This window comes from Ostrinia nubilalis, chromosome 3 (assembly GCF_963855985.1).
Source record: "Ostrinia nubilalis chromosome 3, ilOstNubi1.1, whole genome shotgun sequence".
Classification (NCBI taxonomy): Eukaryota; Metazoa; Arthropoda; class Insecta; order Lepidoptera; family Crambidae; genus Ostrinia; species Ostrinia nubilalis.
In genome coordinates, this window is record NC_087090.1 from 7,225,792 (window position 1) to 7,250,878 (window position 25,087).

The 25,087-nt window shown below is 35.1% G+C and overlaps 2 protein-coding genes and 2 long non-coding RNA genes across 4 annotated transcripts; 1 reads left to right on the forward strand and 3 right to left on the reverse strand.

Annotated features, from left to right (window-relative positions):
* Positions 1 to 8,342: 8,342 nt before the first annotated feature.
* On the reverse strand, positions 8,343 to 9,015 carry LOC135088288 (uncharacterized). The gene is made up of 2 exons (XR_010260995.1): positions 8,967 to 9,015; positions 8,343 to 8,587 (listed from the first exon to the last, which is right to left on the reverse strand). It is a non-coding gene; the product is annotated as an uncharacterized LOC135088288 (long non-coding RNA).
* Positions 9,016 to 11,188: 2,173 nt separating this feature from the next.
* Positions 11,189 to 14,399, reverse strand: LOC135087781 (uncharacterized). The gene is made up of 2 exons (XR_010260914.1): positions 14,195 to 14,399; positions 11,189 to 11,939 (listed from the first exon to the last, which is right to left on the reverse strand). It is a non-coding gene; the product is annotated as an uncharacterized LOC135087781 (long non-coding RNA).
* Positions 14,400 to 21,063: 6,664 nt separating this feature from the next.
* Positions 21,064 to 23,120, forward strand: LOC135087782 (V-type proton ATPase subunit d). Its single transcript, XM_063982573.1, has 4 exons — positions 21,064 to 21,301; positions 21,388 to 21,896; positions 22,046 to 22,300; positions 22,425 to 23,120. Exons 1-4 carry the CDS (start codon positions 21,181 to 21,183, stop codon positions 22,584 to 22,586), a joined length of 1,047 nt encoding a protein of 348 aa, XP_063838643.1. The 5' UTR covers positions 21,064 to 21,180; the 3' UTR covers positions 22,587 to 23,120.
* On the reverse strand, positions 22,927 to 24,228 carry LOC135087783 (probable tRNA(His) guanylyltransferase). The gene is made up of 2 exons (XM_063982574.1): positions 23,569 to 24,228; positions 22,927 to 23,500 (listed from the first exon to the last, which is right to left on the reverse strand). Exons 1-2 carry the CDS (start codon positions 24,145 to 24,147, stop codon positions 23,168 to 23,170), a joined length of 912 nt encoding a protein of 303 aa, XP_063838644.1. The 5' UTR covers positions 24,148 to 24,228; the 3' UTR covers positions 22,927 to 23,167.
* Between the last annotated feature and the right edge of the window lie 859 nt (positions 24,229 to 25,087).

Below are 25,087 nucleotides of genomic sequence, written 5' to 3' on the forward strand. Positions count from 1 at the left end.
GAAACACAGCATTTTGTACAGCATTTGCCATATCCTGTTGTAACTAAGCTTTAAGTTTACTAAGATACCTGCATGCCAAATTTCAAGCGTCTAACTTAAGCGGTTTAGATTTTTCATACAAATGTTTTTTCCCCGCTAATTCCCGTTCCCGTGGGAATTTTGAAATATCCTGTTGTAACTAAGCTTTAAGTTTACTAAGGTACCTGCATGCCAAATTTCAAGCGTCTAACTTAAGCGGTTTAGATTTTTCATACAAAAGGATTTTCCCGCTAATTTCCGTTCCCGTGGGAATTCCTAAGTATCCTATAACCTGCCCAGGAGTATGAAGAATAATTGTACCAAGTTTCGTTAAAATCCGTCGAGTAGTTTTTGTTTCTATAAGGAACATACAGATAGACAGACAGACAGACAGACAGACAGACAGACAGACAGACAGACAAAAATTTTACTGATTGCATTTTTGGCATCAGTATCGATCACTAATCACCCCTTGATAGTTATTTTGGAAATATATTTTATGTACAGAATTGACCTCTCTACAGATTTATTATAAGTATAGATGCAATGTTTTTGCCTCGATTAAATAAAACATTGTGATCAAAATAAAAACTTATTATCAAAATATTTTATAGGTTATTAGGTACTCAATACACAAATCAGCCGGCTCCTAGTCTAAAATTCTTATAATCGAAATTAAATGATTTAAACTACAAATAAAAATGATTCAAACAGTACTAGTTTTTAGGTTCAAATTCGACTGCTCTAGTGGACGCACGGAACGGCAACGTCGCAGTCGACCCATATTATTTGAATTATTTGGCGGGAAAATAATTTTTGGCTTTTAATTCTGAAACTAAGAGGCCTAGAGATTTGAAATTATGTCTCGTGTGTACTTCAATTATAACGAATTATTTGATCTTTAAAACGCAACTCTAACTTATACGGTTTTAATAATCCACCGTGTGTTACGTGTCACCAGAGCCCCGATTACGGTAACTTTTAACGTCAACAATCCAGACACGCTTCTCGATTCTGCGATACGATTGGTCGTTCAACAGCGTACGTCAGCTGTTTTGACCAATCGTATCGCAGAACCGAGAAGCGTGTCTGGATTGTTGACGTTAAAAGTTACCGTAATCGGGGCTCAGCTTACACATACGTATCGGTTCGTAGTTCGAAAACGGTTCGAAATAAAGCTTTGAAAGAATTGAAGTCGGGTTTTTTTTATTCGACTTTAATTTATGAGATATAAAACACTAGCTTTCCGCCCGCGGCTTCGCCCGCGTGGAATTTTGTCTGTCACAGAAAAACTTTATCGCGCGCGTCCCTGTTTCAAAAACCGGGATAAAAACTATCCTATGTTCTTTCCCGGGACTCAAACTATCTCTATGCCAAATTTCATCAAAATCGGTTGCGAGGTTTAAGCGGGAAAGCGTAACAGACAGACAGACAGACAGACAGACAGACAGACAGACAGAGTTACTTTCGCATTTATAATATTAGTTGGGATTGATGTAGCTTAAATATTTACGAAGATACAGATGTGTAAGCTGGTAGGCATGGAAATGATTGCTATTTTCCGTTCATTTTCATTTCATGAAATGATGATTTTTATTCATGTGATTTCACATGTGAAATTTCACAGGCAATGATTTTTATTCGCAGTGTTAAAATATAGCTCTTTCATATAATGTGCTACTTTTAATGAAGTATGAATTATGATTAACGATTGCTAATTAGCTACCTATATTGAATGTGACTTAAATCTGTTTGATTTTATGTCGCACAACAAAAAAACAGTTCCACAGCACAGTATGTATGTAGTCTCATCTGTGATGCAACAAAACAATCACTAACCGCGCGACTAGTGAAAAATCATTCATTTCATCTGCCTGCTATCTAATGAAATCATACGAATCATGACAAGGAAATCTAAACCTTACTCCTTTGAGTTTAAAGTTCATATTTAAAATGCTCAGTTTCGTTCGTCATCACATCTCTTGTCCTTTTCTAACACGCACATGATCAAATCATTCCTTCTTACTCGCTCGGTCACTTAGCAGAGCAGCGCTCACGGACTTCGCTCGAATGAATGAATGAAATTCATGTGATTCGTGATTTCGTTGACTGCGAAATTATAGCAGTCTATGTGAAGAAAAATAGCAGGTGTGATTAATGAAAATCATTTCATATGATTTTTCACCTGCTATTCATGAAATGTTTCATGCCTATAAGCTGGAGACACGGTACTCCAGCTCGCACATAGTTTTTTGATCGTGGTTTTAACAGTATTTGAGCGAAAGTCTTGAAAAGTGGAAAGCCTACTATTTGGATTCGACTGTAATTTTTGAGGTATAATACATTATCGTAGCATAAATATTTACGAAGATACAGATGTGTCAGCTGGAGACACGTGTCCTCAGCTTACACATAGAAAACAACTCATAGTTATGAAGTTCTAATGGCTCTAATTGAATGACTGAGAGGTTTGATGACTCTAATTAGGCTTTTATTGATGGTATACTTGGAATTGCTCTAGGGCCAATGAGGAAGTTGGAGACATTCTCATTCATGTTTCTGCTCTATATTTACGTCTATGCTTGGCTGTCAAATTAGCTGTCAAAACGACATCGCGATACGGATTTGTCAAAACCAGTGGGTAGACACTTCTCATTCAAAAACTAGTCTCTATATGTAGCAATTGATATACAACCTTATCCCTTAAGCAATAAAGTGCATTTTGGATTGATTTCACTACAGCAGGGGAACCCGCGGATCAATACCACCATACTAAAAATAATTGTTAGTGTCCTTATGTTGGTAGTATTGTTAGTTTGACAAATGAAAAAAAATGTCTGTCAATTGAGTTTGAGTTTTTAACCGGCGAATTGATTCGTGTGAAGTTATTTTCTCAGATTTGGTGCAATATTACTGTAAATAAACTTTTCTGTCGTTTACGTTGAGTTGATTAAGTTCCTCCGTATCGGGCGTGATAAAGTTTGCTGTTCAGTGTTATGTTTTTTGTGAGATAGAGACTCTTTTAAATAAGCTGTGTTTCAACTTCTACAGAAGTTTAAACTCTTATTTACTTTTCTGTTTAATGGGTATGTTATCTACTTACTTGAAATATTAGATCTATTACAAATCTATTATTCATTAAAAACAACCCTATGTGATGAAAATGTAAATGTACTTTCAAAACTGGTAAATGCATGAACCAGGGCATTGACACTGGTTGGAGAGAAATTATAGGCTTTGTTTAATTAATACCTATTTCATTTTAGGCTTCTACTGATAATGGAGAGTAGAAACAACAAGAAGTGCGTTATTTGTAATAAGAGGCGAAGTCGTGGTGGATCACCCTTACTTTTGAGTAGGTTTCCTCTGGATTCTGACCGGTAAGTTTCTAATAACACTCATTTATTACAAGATAATTTTACTGATTGTGTAAACTTAAAGGCTGGGATTAATATTTTTAATCATACAGTAAATAACCATAACCAATTTTTAATTTCAGTATTTTGTTTCGTACTCTGTAAATGAATTGCATAACAATACTAAAAGAAATTAGTTGATGAATAAATTTCAGTTTGTTATTCTTTTTCTTTTCTAATAGGTATTTCTTATTTCAGTTGTCGAATGTGGGTTAAAAATGCTGGCATAGAAGACTTAGCATATGTACCTATTGAAAAGTTACACCAACTGAAGTTTGTTTGTGGTGGGCACTTCACTCCTGAATCCTTCAATGCCAAAGGAACTCGGCTGAAGAACTCAGCTATTCCAACACTGGAATTGAGCAATCCCATCTTGCCAGATGAAGTTTTGACAGAGTTTCCTCTTCATGTAAAAGACTCCAATAAAGAAAACCTCAAGACAGGTATGATGATGACTTCAATTATTTTTTTTAAATTTAATTTACTATCTATCAATTTTTCTGAATTATTTAGATGTCTTAATTAATTTTCTTTGGTTTCCAAAACAAACCAACCGAATGCAATTTAACAAGGTTCTTTCTTTGTAACCACAAACATGTGTTGTATGCTTATCAATAAATAATATATAATTTCAATTATTAATTATATCTATACTTTGTTACAGTTCTTTATGATCATTCATATTGCATTCCAAAGAAGTCAAATCCAGTTGAACGAGGTATGTTTATCTAAAATTATACTAATAATATAAAAGGAAATATTTAATTGTTTGTTTGTATTTGATCGGCTCCGTAACTCGAAGCCAAGATAGCCTAAAGTGCGGGTTAGAACCCCACAGCTTGAATATTGTAGTAAACCCACTCGTAACACAATTTAGCTTAGAATGTGTGTTGAGTTAGAGGGACTTTAGTAATTTGTGTAATACAAATTCTTCAAAAAAAGTACCGGACCAATTTGAAAAATTTTAGGCAATCTACATTAATTAGCCAGGTCAGCTAGTTTAATAATATTTATAAGCTAGTAATTTTTAATGTGAGCAAGACATGTACTAGACTGATTGTACCCTAAAGTTGGGTAAGAACATGACATTTTATTACCCAATTCACATTTCATTATCTGCTTTCAGTTCCCCTTACAACTACAACCAAACAACTAAATTCAACATGTTTGGGAGCTGTGGATATACCAGATTCTGGTATTTCTGCGAAAACAACTTTTGAACCTCTTCCTTCTACTTCCAATGCACCAGAACATATGACCTATAAACCCATTACTCATGGTAAGTGTACAAACTAATTATTTACCTTCTAAAATATGCCTTCCCTCAAACTAAAGAATGCCACCCTGGATGCGTTCTGCAGTCTGCAGTCAGGTCAAAATGAACTTAGGTATATGTACAACATTCTAGGTTTCTGTACATTTTATATTAATGCTATTTGACCGTGCGGATACGAACAAAGAACGCAAAGCACACGTGACTGATTGCCTTATCACGACCACTTACAGATTGTCTTGACATACCCGCAGACCGCATCCAGAATGCAGAACATTAAAACCTCTAAATGCCTATAATTTAATATTATGTCATTGTTATTGAAGGTGGGCCCACGCTTCATATTTTATGAGAAGAGCTATCATTATCCTGTCTTTGCATTTTTTTAAAACTTGATAATGATTGATTGATTTGGAAATAATATGTTTCATAAAACAACAAAATAAATTTTAAACTAATTTGCATATTTATAATATTTCAGATGATAAAAACATTTGCCATCAAGATGCACAGGCAGAAATATTAGTCCACAGTTATAAAAGACCTAAGAAAAACATTGAAATGAATGGTAAGATAAAACATCCTAATTTAAAAAACTAAGTAAAATTGCTGATTAATTAACCAATATTCAATTCAATTTGCTTTAATGTTGTTTTTTTTACTAATGGAAATGTTTTTATTACAGACACTTCATCAACATTTACAATTAAAGAGAAGAGGCTTTGGCGACAGTTACAAAATGCAAAAAAAACAATAAGGAATATAGCGAAGTCAAGAGTGAATTTAGACAAGTTAGATTCGGAAGTGCTGACATCGTTAGTAAAGGATGTAGTGCAGAATAACAAAAAAAAGTCACAAGGAAAAAGGTGGACTTTAGCCAACAAAATATATGCTTTGGCTATATTTAAACGGTCCCCTAAAGCATACCGCTATATGCAAAAGCTGTTTACGCTACCAAGCACTAAAACGCTCCAAAGGATTTTAAAAAATATACCAATGGAGCCTGGTATAAATAAAAATATAATTGATATGTTAGAGGCAAAAGCATCAAGTATGCCAAAGGAAAATAAATATTGCTCGTTAATATTTGACGAGATGGCGTTAAAAAAACGGATAATTTATAACGAAATTGCTGATAAAGTGGATGGCTACGTGGATTATGGAGAGGGCGAGAACATGGGACGAGAAAAGAAAATTGCAGACCATGCGTTAGTGTTTATGATACAGGGTGCTAAACATAAATACAAACAATATATTGCGCACTATTTTGTGGAAGGCACAATATCAACAGCAAAACTGGCAAAAATTATATCGGACATCATCAAAAAATTAAAAGAAATCGGATTTATGGTTCTAACAACAGTTTGTGATCAGGGATCTACAAATATAGGAGCTCTTAACATGTTAAAAAGAAACTGTGGACAAGGCATAGATAGCAACTTTTTCTCTGTAAATAATGACAAAATTTTTATAATCTATGACATCCCTCACTTGTTCAAATCATTACGAAACAATTTCTTTAAAAGTGGAAATATGTCTTTCGATGGAAAAATTGCACAATGGAGGCATTTGGTAGTTGCAGAAGAACACAACAGAAATTTTTTAAATTTTAAAAAACTGAATAGTACCATTGTAAATCCAACATTCAAAACTAAGATGAGGGTGAAGTATGCTGCGCATGCTCTGAGTAATACCGTGGCAGCTATTTTAAAAATGATGGCATGGAAAGAAGTTTCTGATTGCAATGATACAGCATTTGTGATTGAACAGTTAGATAAACTATTTGATTGTACAAATGGTCCATCATCTTTAAATGACGTAAAGAAAGGGATCCGGGAAAATGTTTCCACATCAAGTAATCACATTGAGTCTTGGACCTTTTATACTGATAAGTTAAAAACCATAAAATTTATAACAGCAGAAAACACGATACTAAAAAATGTTAAATGCGTAAAGGGATATCAAATATCTATCAAATCCTTAAACGATATTTGGGAAAAGTTAAAGAATGAAGGGTTTAAATATATGAACCTTAGACAGTTTAACCAAGACTCTCTGGAAAACTTATTTGGAATCATTAGGCAACACAGTGTAACCAATAGAAATCCCACTATCACGCACTTTACTGCAGCGCTTAAAACAAGCATGGTTACTGGGCTGAAAGTGCCTCATAGCAGAAGTGCTAATTGTGAAGCAGACAACAATAAACATATGCTGGAATATAAAGACATTTTAAAAACTAATTTAAAAACAACAGAAATAAAAATTAATGTTCAAGATTCCACAGACACTGAATTTTATCCTGTGTTGTCTATCCCGGACCCTGAAAACTTAGAACAGCCCATTGAAAATTTGTGTAGCCTTGAAAACCAACCAGTAGTATATGTAAGCGGGTATTTAGCTGCCAAACTATTACAGAACAGTTCTTGTTTAATTTGTGAAGAGTGTTTGAGCGTGAAAACTCCTGTTGACAATGATTTGTATGCATATATATCTCTTCGCGAATGGTGGCATGATAAAAAAAGTCTCGTTTATCCAACAATTCAATTATGTACCACCGTAAATGAAGCTAAACAATTTTATCATGACCATATTGCCGACCAGATATATATGGAAAATGTTGGAAAATTCATTTTCTTAATGTTGAGTACAAATTGTAATTTTAGTTGGTTTAAATGTCAACAACATAATAAAGAAATTTATGATAAGATGTTTAAAATATTAAGTTACCTTTTTCTAAGAAAAAGTTGTAAAATCATTAATGACAGCTTCATAAAAAGTGAAAACAATTTTGCTGACAAAAGTAAAAAAGCACAGCAACAAAGCATTGAAAAGTAATCTTGAGGCTGAGGTTCGATCAGCTGATAAGAAAATTAAAGATGTTTATAAATAAAAATCCTATTTTTTCTTAGAAAAAGTTGTGAAAATAAAAGTTTACAAAATTATCATTTCTGTACTTTGTTATAATTTTCAATAATTCCTCATGCCTACAACTGCTATGTCATGTTCAATACTTATTGTAATATACCTATTTTATTTCGAAATAAATAATTTACGTTACAAAACTTCGTTTTACTTACACATAGTATAAAATAAAAATAGTAATCATTAAAATATTGAAGGTTCCTATACTAGATATCGATATGCAATTACAACCCTAGCAAAGTATCGATAATCGATAAGTTATTACGAACGTCACTAATACTGTCAGAAAATAAGGCATTATGTTGGTAGCTCCGCCTGTAGTTTGTGCGGTTGGTAAAGATTTGCGGGTCGTTCTCTAAAATGCATATGTGTGCGTGAGCTCAAAAAATATCTATGGAGTGCCGTCTCTTACTCTTTTATGCTCTTTGGTCAAAACCATAAAGTTAATATTCCTTCGGAATAGAGCAACAATCACGAGCTGTCAAACGAAACCAAAAATGAGATGTCATATGTGTGTGTAAAAATGTAAAAATAAATATGTGTGCATGTCAGTGATGTATGTATGTCGTTACTTTTCACATGAATATCGATATCGATTAAATATTAATTAACACCTAACAGTAATAATATAAATAGAATAGGATGGAATGGGATTGTAGGTATATGGGAATTGGGAGAGTGTCCAAATAAAATAAAAAAAACTCAGAAGATTAAAATTATTCAACTTATTTATTTGGAAGAATGAGAGTTACAAACATCAAGACATCCATACAAACTTTCGCATTTATAATATTAGTAGGAGTAAAACAATAATTAAAAAATGATAATTCTGACGATAACGTAAGAAAATAGGATTCTAACGATGTAATAATCGTTGTTGGCCGTATAGTGTAGTGGTTTGAAACGGACTACTATTCCGGAGGTAGCGGGTTCGATTCCCGCACAGTACAAACATCTGTGTGCATAAACATAATATATTTATTATTATATTTAGTATGTAATATTTAGTTTAGTTTATTAACTAACAGGTAATTACAAAATAATACTTTTCTATATTCACATACAAATGCCATTTATGTACCTACATAATCAGCAGTGACTGTGATAAACAGCGCAGAAAATATATTTATCGATTGTGGTACAACCCTAGTGTAAAACGAAAATTATTTCTTTACACAAAATATTCATAAATTCTGGATTATGAGCATGAAATCTTTGCTTACAACTTAAATTAATGTTTAAAGAACATAATTATCACACTTAGTGCTTAAAATTCTAAGCGCATTCACAAAAATAAAGCTAAAGTTTGGAGGTGTCGATTTCAATAAATTTACCTGTGAAATGAATATTTTGCAGGATTATTCCTTTGGTGTACATCACAATCAAGGAGGGAACAGGTCACCATTATATAAGAAAACAAATTTTCCAAAAATAAACAGGATTTTACGATATTTTTATAAAAAACTATAATTTAAAATTTTCTTTGTGCCTCTATGTGTCACTGCCTGTCAAATCTTTTGCAAAAATGGTTCTATTGACGTGACGATGATAGCATCACACATCTCTTTTTATCACACAGGGTTGCAGATAGTGACATCTCGCTCGCTCATTCTTTGTTGCTCTATTCCGAAGGAATATTAACTTTATGGTCAAAACAGCCTTAGGGTGGGTTGCACCATCTTAGTTTAACTTTGACAAACGTCTAAAATCTGTCAAACTCCATACAAAAAACACCGGTTAACGTAATAGTTACGGTCAAAGTTAGGTGGTGCAACTCACCCTATTGGTTTTCGATATAATCGAAGCTTATCACCGGGGTTTTAGTAATCGCAATGAAAATGGCGGGTGTTGCGATTCGATTCGATTTTGATTGAGTCTTAAGTGCATGTTGGCTAAGCCTTTGTATGGGAAATTTCAATCCAGTCTTTCGAAAATCGATAGGTAGGGCTTTGCGATTCGATTTTTTGCCCTTTGACTAAGCCTTTTTTGTTATCGACCTCTTTTGCGATTTTTTATTTGTTTGCGACTGGTTTGCGATGGGTTTGCGATTTTAAAGTGCGTTTTGACTAGACCCACTGACTTAGCTTTATGAAAAAAAAAAACGTATTGGCAAAACTACGCATTTTTACATTTATTAAAAATAAAAAGCTTGAGTAAAATAGTCTTTATTTTATGAAAGTAGGTCATTTACTTACTAGGATATTTAAAAGTATGGAATTAAGTATGAATTACTAGTAGTACTATTTAACATAATGGAATAACGATCATTACTTTCATAAACATTAGGCACAACAAAAATATTATTTGCAAATTAATAATGTAGAATTGTAGAATAACGTCTACCGCTACATGATTATTTTAATCCACAGTCAGACTAGCTATAAAATTAACAAAATATCAGTTTTATCGGAATTAATTAATTTTTGAATCGAGTCACACGATATCATTCGATGACTTTGCGAATGCAGTACGATGATACGATTACTTTTACGTTGCGGCAATCACTAAAATTCGCTAAAATGACACTAATGACGTTTAAAAAGTGGCACGCTCGGCTTCATACAAATTTTGACACATGCTGCATCTATCCTTATCTGTGGGAAAAAGGAATAATAAATTTGTAATCTGTGGATTGAACATGTGACATTGATAGAATGTCGAGGGAAAAAAGCGCGGGAAACGTTAAACTTGGCGGGTGTCTTTTTTAACTTTCCGATTTTATTTATAAATTTTCGCGTAATTGTGATCAGGAAAGTAGTGTTAGTGTAAATATTTATTATTGTGTACGTATATTTTGTGTAGATAGTGTTATTTGAGCTGATATTCGGTAAGTTTTTTTTCATTTTCGTCTCTCACCATGAACGATCCTCCTGACCCAGGGGGATCAGTTCCCCCTGTTTTTGATGAGCCTATCAGCTCACCTGGACACTCTTCTCCTTCAGTAGGGTTTTATGTGACGGTAACTAATGATACAGATTCCGAAAATTCATTTACTGCTCCCCCCGCTCTCAAACGTAGCCACAAGAAAAGAAAACTTCATGGACAGGAAAAGAAAAAGGTTGATGGTCGTACGAGTAACGCTGATGATAAAACTCCTTCAGTAGATCCTCCTACTCCCACTCCAATTGACCAGGATTTGCCAAATTCGGGCTCTGCTCCCGCCACTATTGGACGGAAATTCTACAATGACTCTGATACGGCTCCATACATTGTCCATGTCCAACGCAATCAATCGTCTCCCAGTGACAGCGTTTATTTGCATCCGGTGACTTTTGGGAACTTTCTAAAGAGACATAACTTTCACAACATTATTGATGGAAGTGTAAAGAGAATTGGACGAAACAAATGTTCAGTCTCATTTTCAGATTTCTCTCAAGCTAATTCATTTATGAGTCATCCTAAACTGGACTCCAATGATTATAAGGCTTTTATCCCCACATTTAACGTTACTAGGATGGGACTAGTTCGAGGAGTTCCAGCAGAATGGTCCCCTGAGGAAGTCGTAGAAAACATGACAGTTCCATTAGGTGGTGGCAAAATAATAAAAGTTCGTAGATTGAATTTTAAGTCTTATATTAATGGTACAGTTTCTTGGAAACCCTCCCAATCAGTCGTAGTAACATTTGACGGACAATCTTTACCTAAACGAGTTTTTGAATGCTATAATGCTTTGTCAGTGGAATTGTACATTTTCCCTACAATTCAATGTTTTAATTGTTGCCGATTTGGTCATACTAAGGCCCAATGTAGGTCCCAGCCCCGCTGTTTTAAATGTGGGCAAGCCCACATTGGTGATTCTTGCTCCATCCATGAAGACCAAGCCTCCTGCTGTCTTTGTTCTGGTTTCCACTATGCAACTAGTAAGTCATGCCCAGAATTTGTCCGCCAAAAGAAAATCAAGGCTTATATGGCTGAAAATTCCATCTCGTATGCAGAGGCATCCAAGCTCCACCCTCCAGTCTCCAAGTCCTACGCAGACGCTCTGTCCTCTAGTCCTGTAAAACAAAGTACACCTATTAAAAATATGCCTTACTATAATACTAATTCTGGTTCCTCAAAGTCAACCTCAAGTTCTTACAAAAAGACTGTCTTCCTTCCACCCCGTCCCTCTCCTTCACATTCAAAAGGCTATGATAAGGTAGCCCATAATAATTTAATCCGTGACTACTCTTTCCCTTCCCCAAGGGATGGATGTGCTATCAATAACCAACCTAAAGAAGACTCAACAACAAATTTATCTAGCCTTATAATGACTTTGATTAATGTTTTTTCTCAGTGTAATCTCAAATCACCGTCCAACGTTGCCCCTTTAATTGAAAGTCTAATTAGATTCCTGCAAAATGGCTGCGAAGGCAATGCAATGGAACTGCCGGAGTATCATCAGCAAAAAGAGTGACTTTTTTCATATGATTAATAAGATTGAGCCTTTTGTTTTTGCTCTGGCAGAAACTTGGCTTAAACCCAATCAAAAATTTAAAGTTAATGGTTATAATTCTATCAGGGAAGACAGAATTGATGGATATGGTGGAGTAGCCATATTTATCAACAAATCTGTCTCTTTTAGTCCAATTCCAATCCCTAATCATAGTAACGAATTTTCTATTATAGCAATAAATATCATGGACCTATAAAAAAAGGCGGACGGAACTCGCGCTACAACAAAACTGTGACGCAAAATTTTGGCGTTTGTCTATTGTGTGAGTGAATTTAGGGATGCCATGTTAGCCAAAACATTTTACCCATTTATTTTAAGAAAAACATAGATCGGCAGATGTTACTTGGAAATGTAGACAGAATTATTCCGTGCCATTTTAAAAGGATGAAAGGTGTATGCGTTGAGGTAGGCGCGAAATTTTCAATGTTCAAATTTTCTTACATTGTTTGCAAGTCAGTGTGTCAGGGTATGTACATAATGTTGATCAAAAATGATTCACGCAGTTACAAATTACGAATCTTGTGTACATTATAATCATAATCTTATGCATCATCAATATATTATTATTATCTCTGATAGATTTTTTTTAACATACAACCTGACACTGACTTGCAATCAATGTAAGAAAATTTGAATTTCGCAGTTCCACATTTTTGGGAAGGATCAAATTTGCCCATGAAAATATATCCCATTAAAACACAATTATTATGATAAATTATTTTATTGCCATAGTATGCGTAATACATAACTAAAAAGTCCTAAAATCATTATTAATTTCCCATATTTCGGGTAATTTTCCCACGTATATAACTGAGAACACTGGTCTTTGACGTATTATTTTTTCGAGTGAATGACGTTTGATTTCAATTAATTTCAATATTTTAATGTCGGGAAATAAGTGATTGGATTATTATTTTGCCTGTGAAATGTGATTCCTTAATTTTTGTTTGTTCGAACAGAACGGTTTTTACACAATTTCATCACACAAGACATGTCGTATTCGTGTTGTTTTTTCGCTGCTTAAATGTGTCAACTGTGTGAAGTTTTCACTCGAAGTGGTGTACACAGATTAGAGAGTATGTCAACAGGGTGTGAATGTGTGCGTGCCGGCCTGTACGTACAGGCAAGCTGGTGTATCCTAATGTCACAGTATTTTGTTGATGAGAATCCGTCCGACTTTTTTTATAGGTCCATGATAAATATTTATAATTTTTGTTTAGTGTCTATGTACATACCTCACCCCTCTTCTTCTATCTTAAGTGAAATTGATCAATTAATCTCAACTCTCCCTAAACCTCTGATCATCTTAGGAGATTTTAACTGTCATCATCGTGCATGGGGCAGTTCTATTTCAAATAACTATGGGGAAATGTTATTAGATATAATTGACACTCATAACTTATGTACATTAAATACAGGATCTCCTACCCGTTTTACCAGTCCAGGCCAAAGTCAAAGTGCTGTTGATTTGTCAATATGTTCCCCTAGCCTAACCTCTCTGTTATCTTGGCAAACTCTACCCTCATCATATGGCAGTGACCACTTCCCCATATTAATTACTTTTCCATTTAATAGTCCTATAACATCTAAGTATGTTCCATTACTTAAACACAGATTACCAGACAAAACTAGTAATGCTTGGAATACTTTTAAAGAAGGTGTTGAGAACTATCTATCGTCTCTCCCAATTGTCTCTTCAGGAAATGAATCCACTTGTGCCTTGTCCTTTACCAATATATTAGTTGAATCTGCGAACAGAGCTTTTCCGTTAAAAGTACCTAATCGTAAGCTTCCCCCACAACCATGGTGGGACAGTGACTGTACAGAGGCCATCAAAAAAAGAAAGGCTGCTGAGCGCAACTATAAAGCAAATATGACAAATGAAAATTATTCAGAATTGGGTAAAGTTATTGAAGAAACTCGAGAACTTTTTAAAAAGAAAAAGTTTGAGAGCTGGAGAAAGTTTTGCTTATCAATTTCCCCTGAAACGCCATCTTCGATAGTATGGCAAAACATTCGTCGATTTAAATCTGCAATGACAGATTCTTCCCACCCATTTATCCCGTTAGAAATTGCTTGTCCATTTGTTGATAAACTGGCTCCTCCATGGGTCCCTGAAAAACTAACTATAACTCCATCGCCAGTCGCTGTGTCTGTTATTGAACAGCCATTTACACTGTTTGAACTCAAGGGAATCATCCAAAATGTAACTGATTCGTCTCCAGGTGTAGATGGTATTCCGTACTCCTTCTTTCATAATTTAAATGATCATGTTCTCTCCTATTATTTACAAATTATCATCTGTGATTCTATTGCGTTGACAGGTAATAGTGTCCCTGGGTAAATCCGCGAAACAGTAAAAAACTTATGTTCCGATCGATAAAAAAAAAACTGTTGTAGTTCTGGTAAATTAAACTTCTGAATAACGATTCATACAAGTTTCCACATAAGGCGCCATGATCCATATTGATTAAATACTTCAAGTTATTTCGATAATCAAGAAAACACGCACTAAACGTCATTACCATCACAGTAAAAGTACTGACCTTTGCCGTTGTCTTTTAATTTTTTTTACTTTACCTATACACAGACCAGATTTTGATTATAAATTTAAAATGTACATATTTACCGTGACAAAATAACAAAATTATATTGAAATCGTATTAGCCAATAAAATGGAATCATGAATTGAAATATTGTCACGAGAAATCGTCATAGCCATCGCGGCAGCATCAAAGGTTCTTTAATGCGGCTGCGACGCGACTTATCCCCGCTTGTGTCCGCGCGTCCCACTCTTCAATTCGTTGCTCGTAACAGAACAGAATGCACGTAAAATTTACGCAGCTCCGAGACTTTTTAAACTCCGAAAACGAGAGACACTCGCAGTTTGTCATCGGCTCGCGTCATTCCCATTTTGTGCGATTTAGTAAGTTTAATATATCGATATTTTTCTAATAATTAGCACTTTGTAGCATGTGATTACAATAAAAAAATGGCGATATTGAGGTGTCCCAATAGTGGTGATAATTATTTTTATATAATTTTAAAATCGTTTTCGTCATTACCATTAACATCATTACCATATCATTTAGGCTTATGGTGATGACACTTTGTATATGGTAATGATGACTATGAATGGTTTCCTAAAAGAACAATGTAACAAAACGTCCCCAGAACTGTAGCACTTTAATACCTACCTTAAAATACTATAATTTTATTATATGACAGCTCAAGTGTGACATGCGTGTCTCAGAAAAAAGTTATATCTAAAATAAAAATCCATAAGCAACCCTGAAAAAATACATACAAAATCACTTTTGACCAACTTCAATGGGTATCACGACAGCTTAACCCCGGGACAATTCGACTCCTGTGACAACTCGACCCCTGCGACAACTCAAACCCTGCGACAACTTGATTTTTTTCAACACTCAACACTTTTGACTTACTTCAAATGGTTTCACGACTGCTGGACAGTGGCGGCGTAGCATGGGTTGGCACCCGGGGCATAGCACAGCACAGCACCCCCCGTCATAAGTCCTTAATGTAAGTAAGTTGGGTATACATATAGCGGGGAGGTAAGACACCCCAAAATGGTCCTCCCTTACGCCGCTGGTGGCTGGACCCTACGACTGCTTAACCCTACGACCACTCGAACCCTCCGACAACTTATACTTGTGACCCTGTGACAAGTCGAACATTGCGACACGTCAACCCCTGCGACTACTCTGAGCATTTATTGTAGATTCTGTTCAGGCATTGATTGATGGAGCTAAATGGTTTACAATAAGTATCGTAGTTGTCATCGGGGTCAACTGGACCTCTGTGACAACTCGACCCCTGTGATAACTCGATTAAATTAATTTTAACCTACTTTAAACGAAGGTCGACCCTACAAAAACTTGACCCGGACAACTCGACCCCTACGACAAGTCCAAAATATTCATTATGACGGGGGGTGCTGTGCTGTGCTATGCCCCGGGTGCCAACCCATGCTACGCCGTCACTGTCCAGCAGTCGTGAAACCATTTGAAGTAAGTTAAAAGTGTTGAGTTTTGAAAAAAATCAAGTTGTCGCAGGGTTTGAGTTGTAGCAGGGGTCGAATTGTCCCTGGGTCAAGCTGTCGTGCCCTTTGAAGTTGGTCAAAAGTGATTTTGTATGTATTTTTTCAGGGTTGCTTATGAATTTTTATTTTTGATATAACTTTTCTGAGACATGTCACACTTGAGCTGTCATAATTATAATAAAATTATAGTATTCCATTCAATTTATTCATTTAAAGATAACAATGATCCACATGGTTAGTAAATGGGTGCCTTATACAACTATGTTAGTAATTTACTTATTATAACATACCACTAATTATCCAACCCGTTCGGTAAGAAGTAGCCGAAGGAAATGTCGGATAATAGGAGAGTCGTACCTCTCCGCCACGGTCTTCAGGATACTGTTGGGGCTCGCCCGTATCCTACTGAGCAACGAGGCAGTCTTCTTGCATAGGACAGCAAAGAAGCCGTCAGTGTGCGACTGAGCAAACATTTGAAGCGAGGCAAGCCCAACAGCATCCTGAAACCGTTGTTATATTGGACCCGAAGGACGCTAAGCGATTTCTGCGAGTACGTGGTCCACAGGTTTCCCGTGTATAGACTCTGACAGTATGCTTTAAACAGAGTGATCTTGACATGGTCATTACATCGGGCAAACCTGCGAGCCAACATATTACACCTTACTGCCAGCGCCCTTCGTTCCCTCTCGATATCAACATGATCTTTAAGGTCATCAGTAACGTAGTGTCCGAGATATTTAAATTTAGTGGCTCTGTTTAACTTTACCCCATTAAGCAAGAGGTCGGGTACCACGTTTGGACATTTACTGGCGGCCTTAAATACCATGTATTCGCTCTTCTTCACAATATACAATTAGCCATGGCATTTAGCATACATTTCACACACACCCACCATCTTTCTGAGAGCCCCCATTGTTGGCGCCAGCAGTACCATATCATCAGCGTAGCTTATGTTGTTGATACAAACACCATCTACCCAGCATCCGATACGCATACTGCTAAGGGCAACAATGAGGTCATTTACATATAGGTTGAAAAGCCTGGGAGACGTCAGCCCACCCTATCTCACCCCGCACTGCAACCCATACTCCTCAGAAAAAACGTTAGCCCATCTTACGCTGTTAATCTGGTTAGCATACCAATAATGGAATATTTGTGATACTTCTGACGGGATGCCCTGCCTCCTCATCTTATCCCAAAGGATGTCATAAGACACAAGATCGAACGCCTTGGAGAGGTCGAGGAAGCATGCGTAAATGAGAGTCCCCTGATCCGTGTAGTACCTGACAGTGTGCTTAAGACTAAGGATGGCGCTCTCGGTCGACAGTCCAGGCTTAAACCCGAATTGAGCATCATGTGATTTTAAATATTTATCTAGTAGAGAGTCAAGCACACTGTCAAGGACCTTTGCCGTGATTGTAGCTAGAGAGATCGGTCGGGTATTAGCATGGTCTATCATATAAGGTAGGTATTAAAGTGCTACAGTTCTGGGGACGTTTTGTCCCATTGTTCTTTAAGCTTTGTTTTTAAATGAGAAGGTTTTTTATTAGTTTACGAAAAGACGTTTTTTTATTCATTTCTTGTATGTTGACTATTGTGTAAGTCTAAGTAAGAGTAGCTTGGCATATTTTTCAATCAAAATCCTCATTGGTGTAAATATATATTTTTTCTGATTCTGAATAATATTAGGAACTTAAAAAAAATTTAACTAATGTCCGTATTGTTCCAAATTCAATAAATTCATTAAATTATTGAATACATTTACTTTTATTTCCAACCCATTCTTTAATAGGTACGTGCTTAGCTAGGAAAATAACATAGATAAAATTGGTGTTTAGCTGAACAATTATATCTAAATTTTAGTTTTCAAGTTATTTTAATTTAATGTATTACTATAACATTATATTTCGTCATCACCATTAACATAAGATCATTACCATTTTAATAAAATCATTACCATTGGGAAAACGTCATTACCATTTTGTGAAAAAATATTTGGACGCTTGTTACTTCTAAAATAACGATTGAATCTAAGGGCCTCACACTGATCTAAAAAGCTCATTGCTTAACCTTTCAGTTTAAGCTAGTTTGCACGCATTCCTGTAAAGTTTTTCAAAAAATGTAAAATAAATCTCGCGGAATCAAATCGGCGGATCTACCCACCTCTGTCATGGAAGTCCCAAAAAGTGTTGCCAGTTCTTAAACCAAATAAGTCCCCATCTGACCCATCTTCATACCGTCCAATAGTTCTGTCCTCAGTATTATTGAAATTAGCTGAACATCTGGTAAAGAATCGGCTTGAATGGTTTTTTGAGAGTAATGATTTACTGGCTGTTAACCAGTTTGGATTCAGAAAGGGAAAAAGTACTATGGACAATATTAGTTTATTTATCACCGATATTAGGCTTGCATTCTCTGATAACCAGTCAGTTGTTGCAACTTTTTTAGATATAAATTCCGCTTATGATAACGTGATAATCCCAATATTGCTTAAAAAACTCTACGCCTTAAAAGTTCCCACAATGCTTAGTAACTTTATCATTAACATCTTATATGAAAGGTGTCTAGAACTTTCACAGGATGGCTCCACGTTTAGTCGCACTTGTTGGAAAGGACTTCCACAAGGCTCTGTTCTTAGCCCTTTGTTATATAACGCTTACACTCACGATTTGGCATCATCAATTTCCAATAATAATACAAAAGTTTTACAATATGCTGATGACTTGCTGTTTTATAATATTGATAAGAAAATAGAAGTTGCTGCGTCAGCACTTACTTCTTCACTATCTAATTTAAAATCCTGGCTTGATAATAATGGATTAAACTTATCTGCTAATAAAAGTGCCACAGTAATTTTTTCAAGATTGAGAAATCCACCTCCTGTCCAAATTTCTTATGATAATGATTTGATTCCTGTAAAACCTCATCACAAATTTCTGGGAGTAATTCTAGACTCAAAACTGACTGGAAATCAACACTGCGAGTATATTGCAGAAAAGTGTGAAAAAAGAATAAATATTCTCAGATGTTTATCTGGAGTTTGGTGGGGAGCTCACCCTTTTTCAATGAAGCTTATATACAATGCTCTCATCAGAAGTGTTCTGGACTACGGCATGTTTTTTCTCGAGCCAGGCAATAAATCTGCTTTTAAAAAATTAGATCTGATACAGTCAAAAGCTCTCAGAATTGTAACAGGTGCCATGAAAAGTAGTCCAGTAAATGCGCTTCAAGTTGAATGTTGTGATCCTCCTCTCAAATTTAGACGGCAGTTTCTGTGTGATAAATTCCTCTTTCGTACATTCAATTTCTCAAATCATCAACTTTTCCCAAAACTTCACTGCTTATCAGAAAAAGTTCCCATTTCAGACTATTGGAAACATAAAACTATTCCTTGTCTTTTGCACAGCTACAATAAATTAATGTCTCTGTCCTCTCCCATATTCCGTTCAAAACACTTACCATTGTTTCATTGCAGTATTGAATCTCTCTTAGTCCCTATAAATATTTGTTTTCTCCCAATTGATAAGCAAGATCTAAACATTGTATCCAAATTTAATGAAATTTTAGACACAGATTATAATGGTTTTCGTCACATATATACAGACGCATCTAAACATTCTTGCACAGAAATTACTGGAGTCGGGGTTTTCCACTCGCAGTATAAAATTGTCCAAAAAGTCAAATTACCTCCAGAATCCTCCGTCTTTACGGGGGAATGCTTTGGCCTTTTCAGAGCAATAGAATATGCAAAATTATATAGACTTAAAAATGTTGTCATTTTTACGGATTCCATGAGCGCACTTCAAGCTTTAAATCAATTTCCTTTTAAATCCAGAAACCAGTACCCTGTAATATATGACATTAGAAAGTTATTTTATGAATGTATTTCACTTGGCCTGAATGTTTGTTTCGCCTGGATTCCTAGTCACTGTGGGATAAGAGGTAACGAAATTGCAGATCGTCTTGCCAATGAGGCGGTCTCCTGTGGAGATTTGTTTCCCTATCAGAGTTATTGTCATGATCTCCTAGCATTGCCCAAACTTTCTTTAAACTCTTCCTGGCAATCGGATTGGGAAATTAGTTGCAAATCAAAAGGCTTTCTTTTTTCACTTCTTCAGCCACAAATACCTACAAAGCCTTGGTTTTTCAAGTTGAAATTTGATAAGAGAGTTTCTTCATCTATCATACGCATGAGGTTGGGTCACACGTGTACACCCTCTCACCTCGCAAGACTCCATATCATTAATGATGATTCTTGTGAGTGTGGCACCGATTCAGGCACTATCAACCATATTTTCTTCTCCTGTCCTAGTTTTGACCGCTCTGCTTTCCTTCGGGAACTCTCTTCCTTACACATTCCTTTCCCGTCTTCTATAATGTCTCTCCTTTTCCATAAAGATCCTGTTGTATATAATTGTATAGCCAAGTTTATAACTGTAAATAATATAAAGCTTTGATTTTTGTATAAACGTATGTATATTATATAAATATCTCCTGTATATTCCTCATTTTCCTGATCATTAATTCCTTTCCAAATTCCGAAAGTAGGCATTTTTCCTTTTAATTCCCGTTTCCCCGTTTTTAACTCGACACTGGCAAGAGGCATAGCATAGCCATAATAAAAAAAAAAAAAAAAAAAAAAAGAATGTCGAGGATATTATATGAAACTATGTGGCAAATTTTGATTGACTAATAACGCAAACAATGATCCAAAAGTTCTTAAGTATCTCCTACCCTCCACATCTTAAGGTGTGTGAATTTACGATTAAAAGAATGCATTTAGAGCAATTAAAATCTATCTCGTTTAATTAGACATAATTGGAATTGGCTTGCACAATTGTTGTTGTAAGCTTTCTTTGTTTACAAAATCTCTGGTGTCATAGACAACCATAGACAATTATGATATAGAATGTTAATTGTCTATGCACGAATCATATGATCGATTTCATTCGCATCTTGTTCTGTCTTTGTAGAACGAGACATTTTTTGATAAATTGGTGAAGCCAAGAATTTTACTGCAAATTGTGCTTGCATATAAGTGTTAAAGATGAAGGGCTGCCTTTTCAACATCGACGCGGGATACCTTGAAGGATTATGCCGAGGATTCAAGTGTGGTATCCTCAAACAATCTGACTACTTGAACCTGGTGCAGTGCGAAACCTTGGAAGGTGGGTGGAAATACCGTACTCTTGATTATTTAATGTATTTTGGTACGACTGAATCGTAATTAAAACTGGTGTATAATAATTTTCAGATTTAAAACTTCATCTTCAAGGCACTGATTATGGGACGTTCCTAGCTAATGAGCCCAGCCCTCTTTCCGTTTCAACCATCGATGACAAGCTTCGTGAGAAACTTGTTATTGAATTTCAGCATTTGAGAAACCACTCTGTTGAGCCTCTATCAACATTCTTGGACTTCATCACCTACAGTTACATGATTGACAACATCATCTTGTTGATCACTGGTACATTGCACCAGCGCCCAATCTCGGAGCTAATTCCCAAGTGCCATCCCTTGGGCTCATTCGAGCAAATGGAAGCCATCCATGTAGCAGCCACACCGGCCGAGCTATACAATGCAGTGCTGGTCGACACCCCGCTGGCACCATTTTTTGTTGATTGCATCAGTGAGCAAGACTTGGATGAAATGAACATTGAGATCATTCGTAACACTCTCTACAAAGCTTATTTGGAAGCTTTCTATGACTTCTGCAAACAAATTGGTGGAACTACAGCTGATGTTATGTGTGAAATTTTGGCTGTAAGTAAATATCTGTTTATTAATAAATTCACTATGGTACAGGCTAAATAAAAAAATTCAAGATGTATGTATTGCATCAAAAATTAATTGATTATTAGCTATATTTATGCTAAGGATATTTAAATTAACAAAATGTTTATTTATTTTAGTTTGAAGCTGACCGCCGTGCAATTATCATTACCATCAACTCCTTTGGTACTGAACTGTCCAAAGATGACCGTGTTAAGTTGTACCCACGCTGTGGAAAACTGAATCCCGATGGTTTGGCTGCTCTGGCCCGTGCAGATGACTATGAACAGGTCAAAGCTGTAGCTGAATACTACGCAGAGTATTCGGCTCTTTTTGAAGGTGCCGGCAATAATGTTGGTGACAAAACATTAGAAGACAAGTTCTTTGAACATGAGGTATGTAATTTTATATATTATATTCATTAATCATTGCACCACCATGTTTTAAGCAAATTGTTTGATTTGATTTAAGCTATCAGTCAAATAACAAAGATTACAAAAAAAACTTATTTAATTTTAGGTAAGCCTCAATGTGCATGCTTTCCTGCAACAATTCCACTTCGGTGTGTTCTACTCTTACCTCAAGCTGAAGGAACAAGAATGCAGAAACATTGTATGGATAAGTGAGTGTGTTGCTCAGAAACACCGTGCAAAAATTGACAACTACATTCCTATTTTCTAAACACATTTCTGTGGTAAAAATATTTTGAAACATTTTTAGTTATGACATTAAACCATATGCTGTTAAATTAAAATCAAAAGTATGTAACTTTCAACATTATAGTGATAAAGAATATTATGCGTAAATAACAGTTATAATTGTAAATTAAGTTAATTATGGGGTTTAAATAAATAAAAATGTTATCAAATCATGAATGTATAAAAATATTTATTGTTATATTATTATAAATATTAATATTTCATAGCTTGTATTATTTGATAGATTAAACTCTAGTTACAGTATTCTTTTCATGTACCTTTAGGCTTAGTTTAACAATATCTAATAATTTAAACAAAATTCAAACATTAAAAGTTTAAAATTTTATTGTAGGAAATCTTTCAATAAAATGTACATAATTAATTGATGGTCAATGAAACAAACACACCCATGCATGTAATCATGCACATACTAAAATCTTTATACAATATTGTCCAATGATAATATACATTGTCTTATCTTTAGATGAATGATAGAAATAAACCTATTTAAATAATGTTTATTTATTTACTTTATAAACTTACATTAACATATTTGAATCATATTTAACTTTTAGTGCATTCTTGGATACTATTTTTCTTGGCATCCAACTGTTCCTTTATCATTTCTGTGATTGGCCCCTCATAGGGTAAACCTTGTTTTGGAGATTTTACAAATAATAAAGAGTTTTCCTTCCAAAACCTATCTTTTAACATATCATCATGAGTATCTACTATAAGGTTAATTGATTTACCCATGATTTCATCTGACATGGTTTTACGCATCAGCAGAGTACCCCTTTTAAACATTTCTGGTTCACTGTTATAGTTGATTTTGAATTCATTAAAAAGAATCTCGTTTTTATCAGCAGAAACAGTCCCACATAATCTTTTCTCCGCCTGTAAGTAATTTTATTGTTAAAACTGAGTAAAGTCGATTAATCTTAGCTTCATAAGGTTTTATTTACCTGAGATGGTGTTAAATTTCCTTGTAGGACAAGATTCCAAAAAGTTGTGTTGTACAAGTTATTTATATGAACATCAGCTTGTCTCCATTTCATGTAGTCTACTAGATTCTCATCTGATGGATATAAAATTACTCTCCCATCAAATGTAGGTGGATATTTTAGTTTCTGTTCACCAAAGAATTTATTCCAATAGAATACATAAGATGAAGAAAATTTACTATTTACTGTTGTCAGTAACTTGGACGCTCTTCGTTTATATAGAGTGGAATGTTTTTTAAACACAAATGAATATTCATCACTTTGTCCAAAAGCTAATAACAAGTCATTAAACTCTCTGAAGACAGTAAAAGCTGCATAATTCATAAGATTTAAACCTCTTAAATCGTTAGGCTTGCTAAAGTTGTGATCATCAGAGAATTTGTGGAAACATTTTCCATCTATCCTTATTACAATCCATGTGTTTGGTAAAAGAGTATCATCTACTTCAAAGGTTTTAACATATTCAAAGGAACTTTTAGCCATCTTTTGAAAATTACTTATAGTAAGGTATTTTAATGTTTTTATAGGCCACGAAATCATTAACGTAGCAATTATTTGAGGTTATATTATTTACGTTTACAGAGCTCTGCTGACAGTGACACTGACAGGACAGTTTAGAAAAAATAAATAGGGATGGGATCGATCATAAGTATCATAAGTATACAGGGCAGGGCTTGTTAACGATACCAAATTTAACTTTATTAATCGTTAAATAACGGTAATTTCATAAAGGTAAAATTTTAACGGTAACACAAGTAACGGTAGTGTGGTATCGAATCCAGTTTAATAACGTTAACAAATTAACGTTAAAAGTATCGATACTTTTTTCGTTACTTAAAGCGTTGTTGCCAGCGCGCGCCGGGCGCTGCGGCGCGCCACGCGAGCCAGCCGGCGGAATGGCAACATCGTCAGTCAATAACAAACAAATGGTTTTGGTTTCGCAAACGCGTGCTCGTGCATTGAAATTTTTCATAAATTATTTTAAGTTTTCAAAATAGGTCCTTAAATAAGGAAGTTTTTGAGGCATGTATTCGAAACTTTATGTCTATACCTACTTTTAATAAATCTGTAGAGAGGTCAATTCTGTACATGAAATATACATATTTTCAAAATAACTATCAGGGGGTAATTAGTGATCGATACTGATGCCAAAAATGCAATCAGTAAAATTTTTGCCTGTCTGTCTGTCGGTCCGTCTGTATATTCCTTATAGAAACAAAAACTACTCGACGGATACTTCTGGGCAGGTGATAGTATACCGGGAACAAGAATTAGTATGAAAAATCTAAACTGCTTAAGTTTGACGCTTGAAATTTGGCATGTAGGTACCTTAGTTACAACAGGATATTGCAAAATTCCCACGGGAAAGGGAGTTAGCGGGAAAAACATTTGTATGAAAAATCTAAACCGCATAAGTTAGACGCTTGGAATTTGGTGTGTAGGTACCTTAGTAAACTTAAAGCTTAGTTACAACATGCAA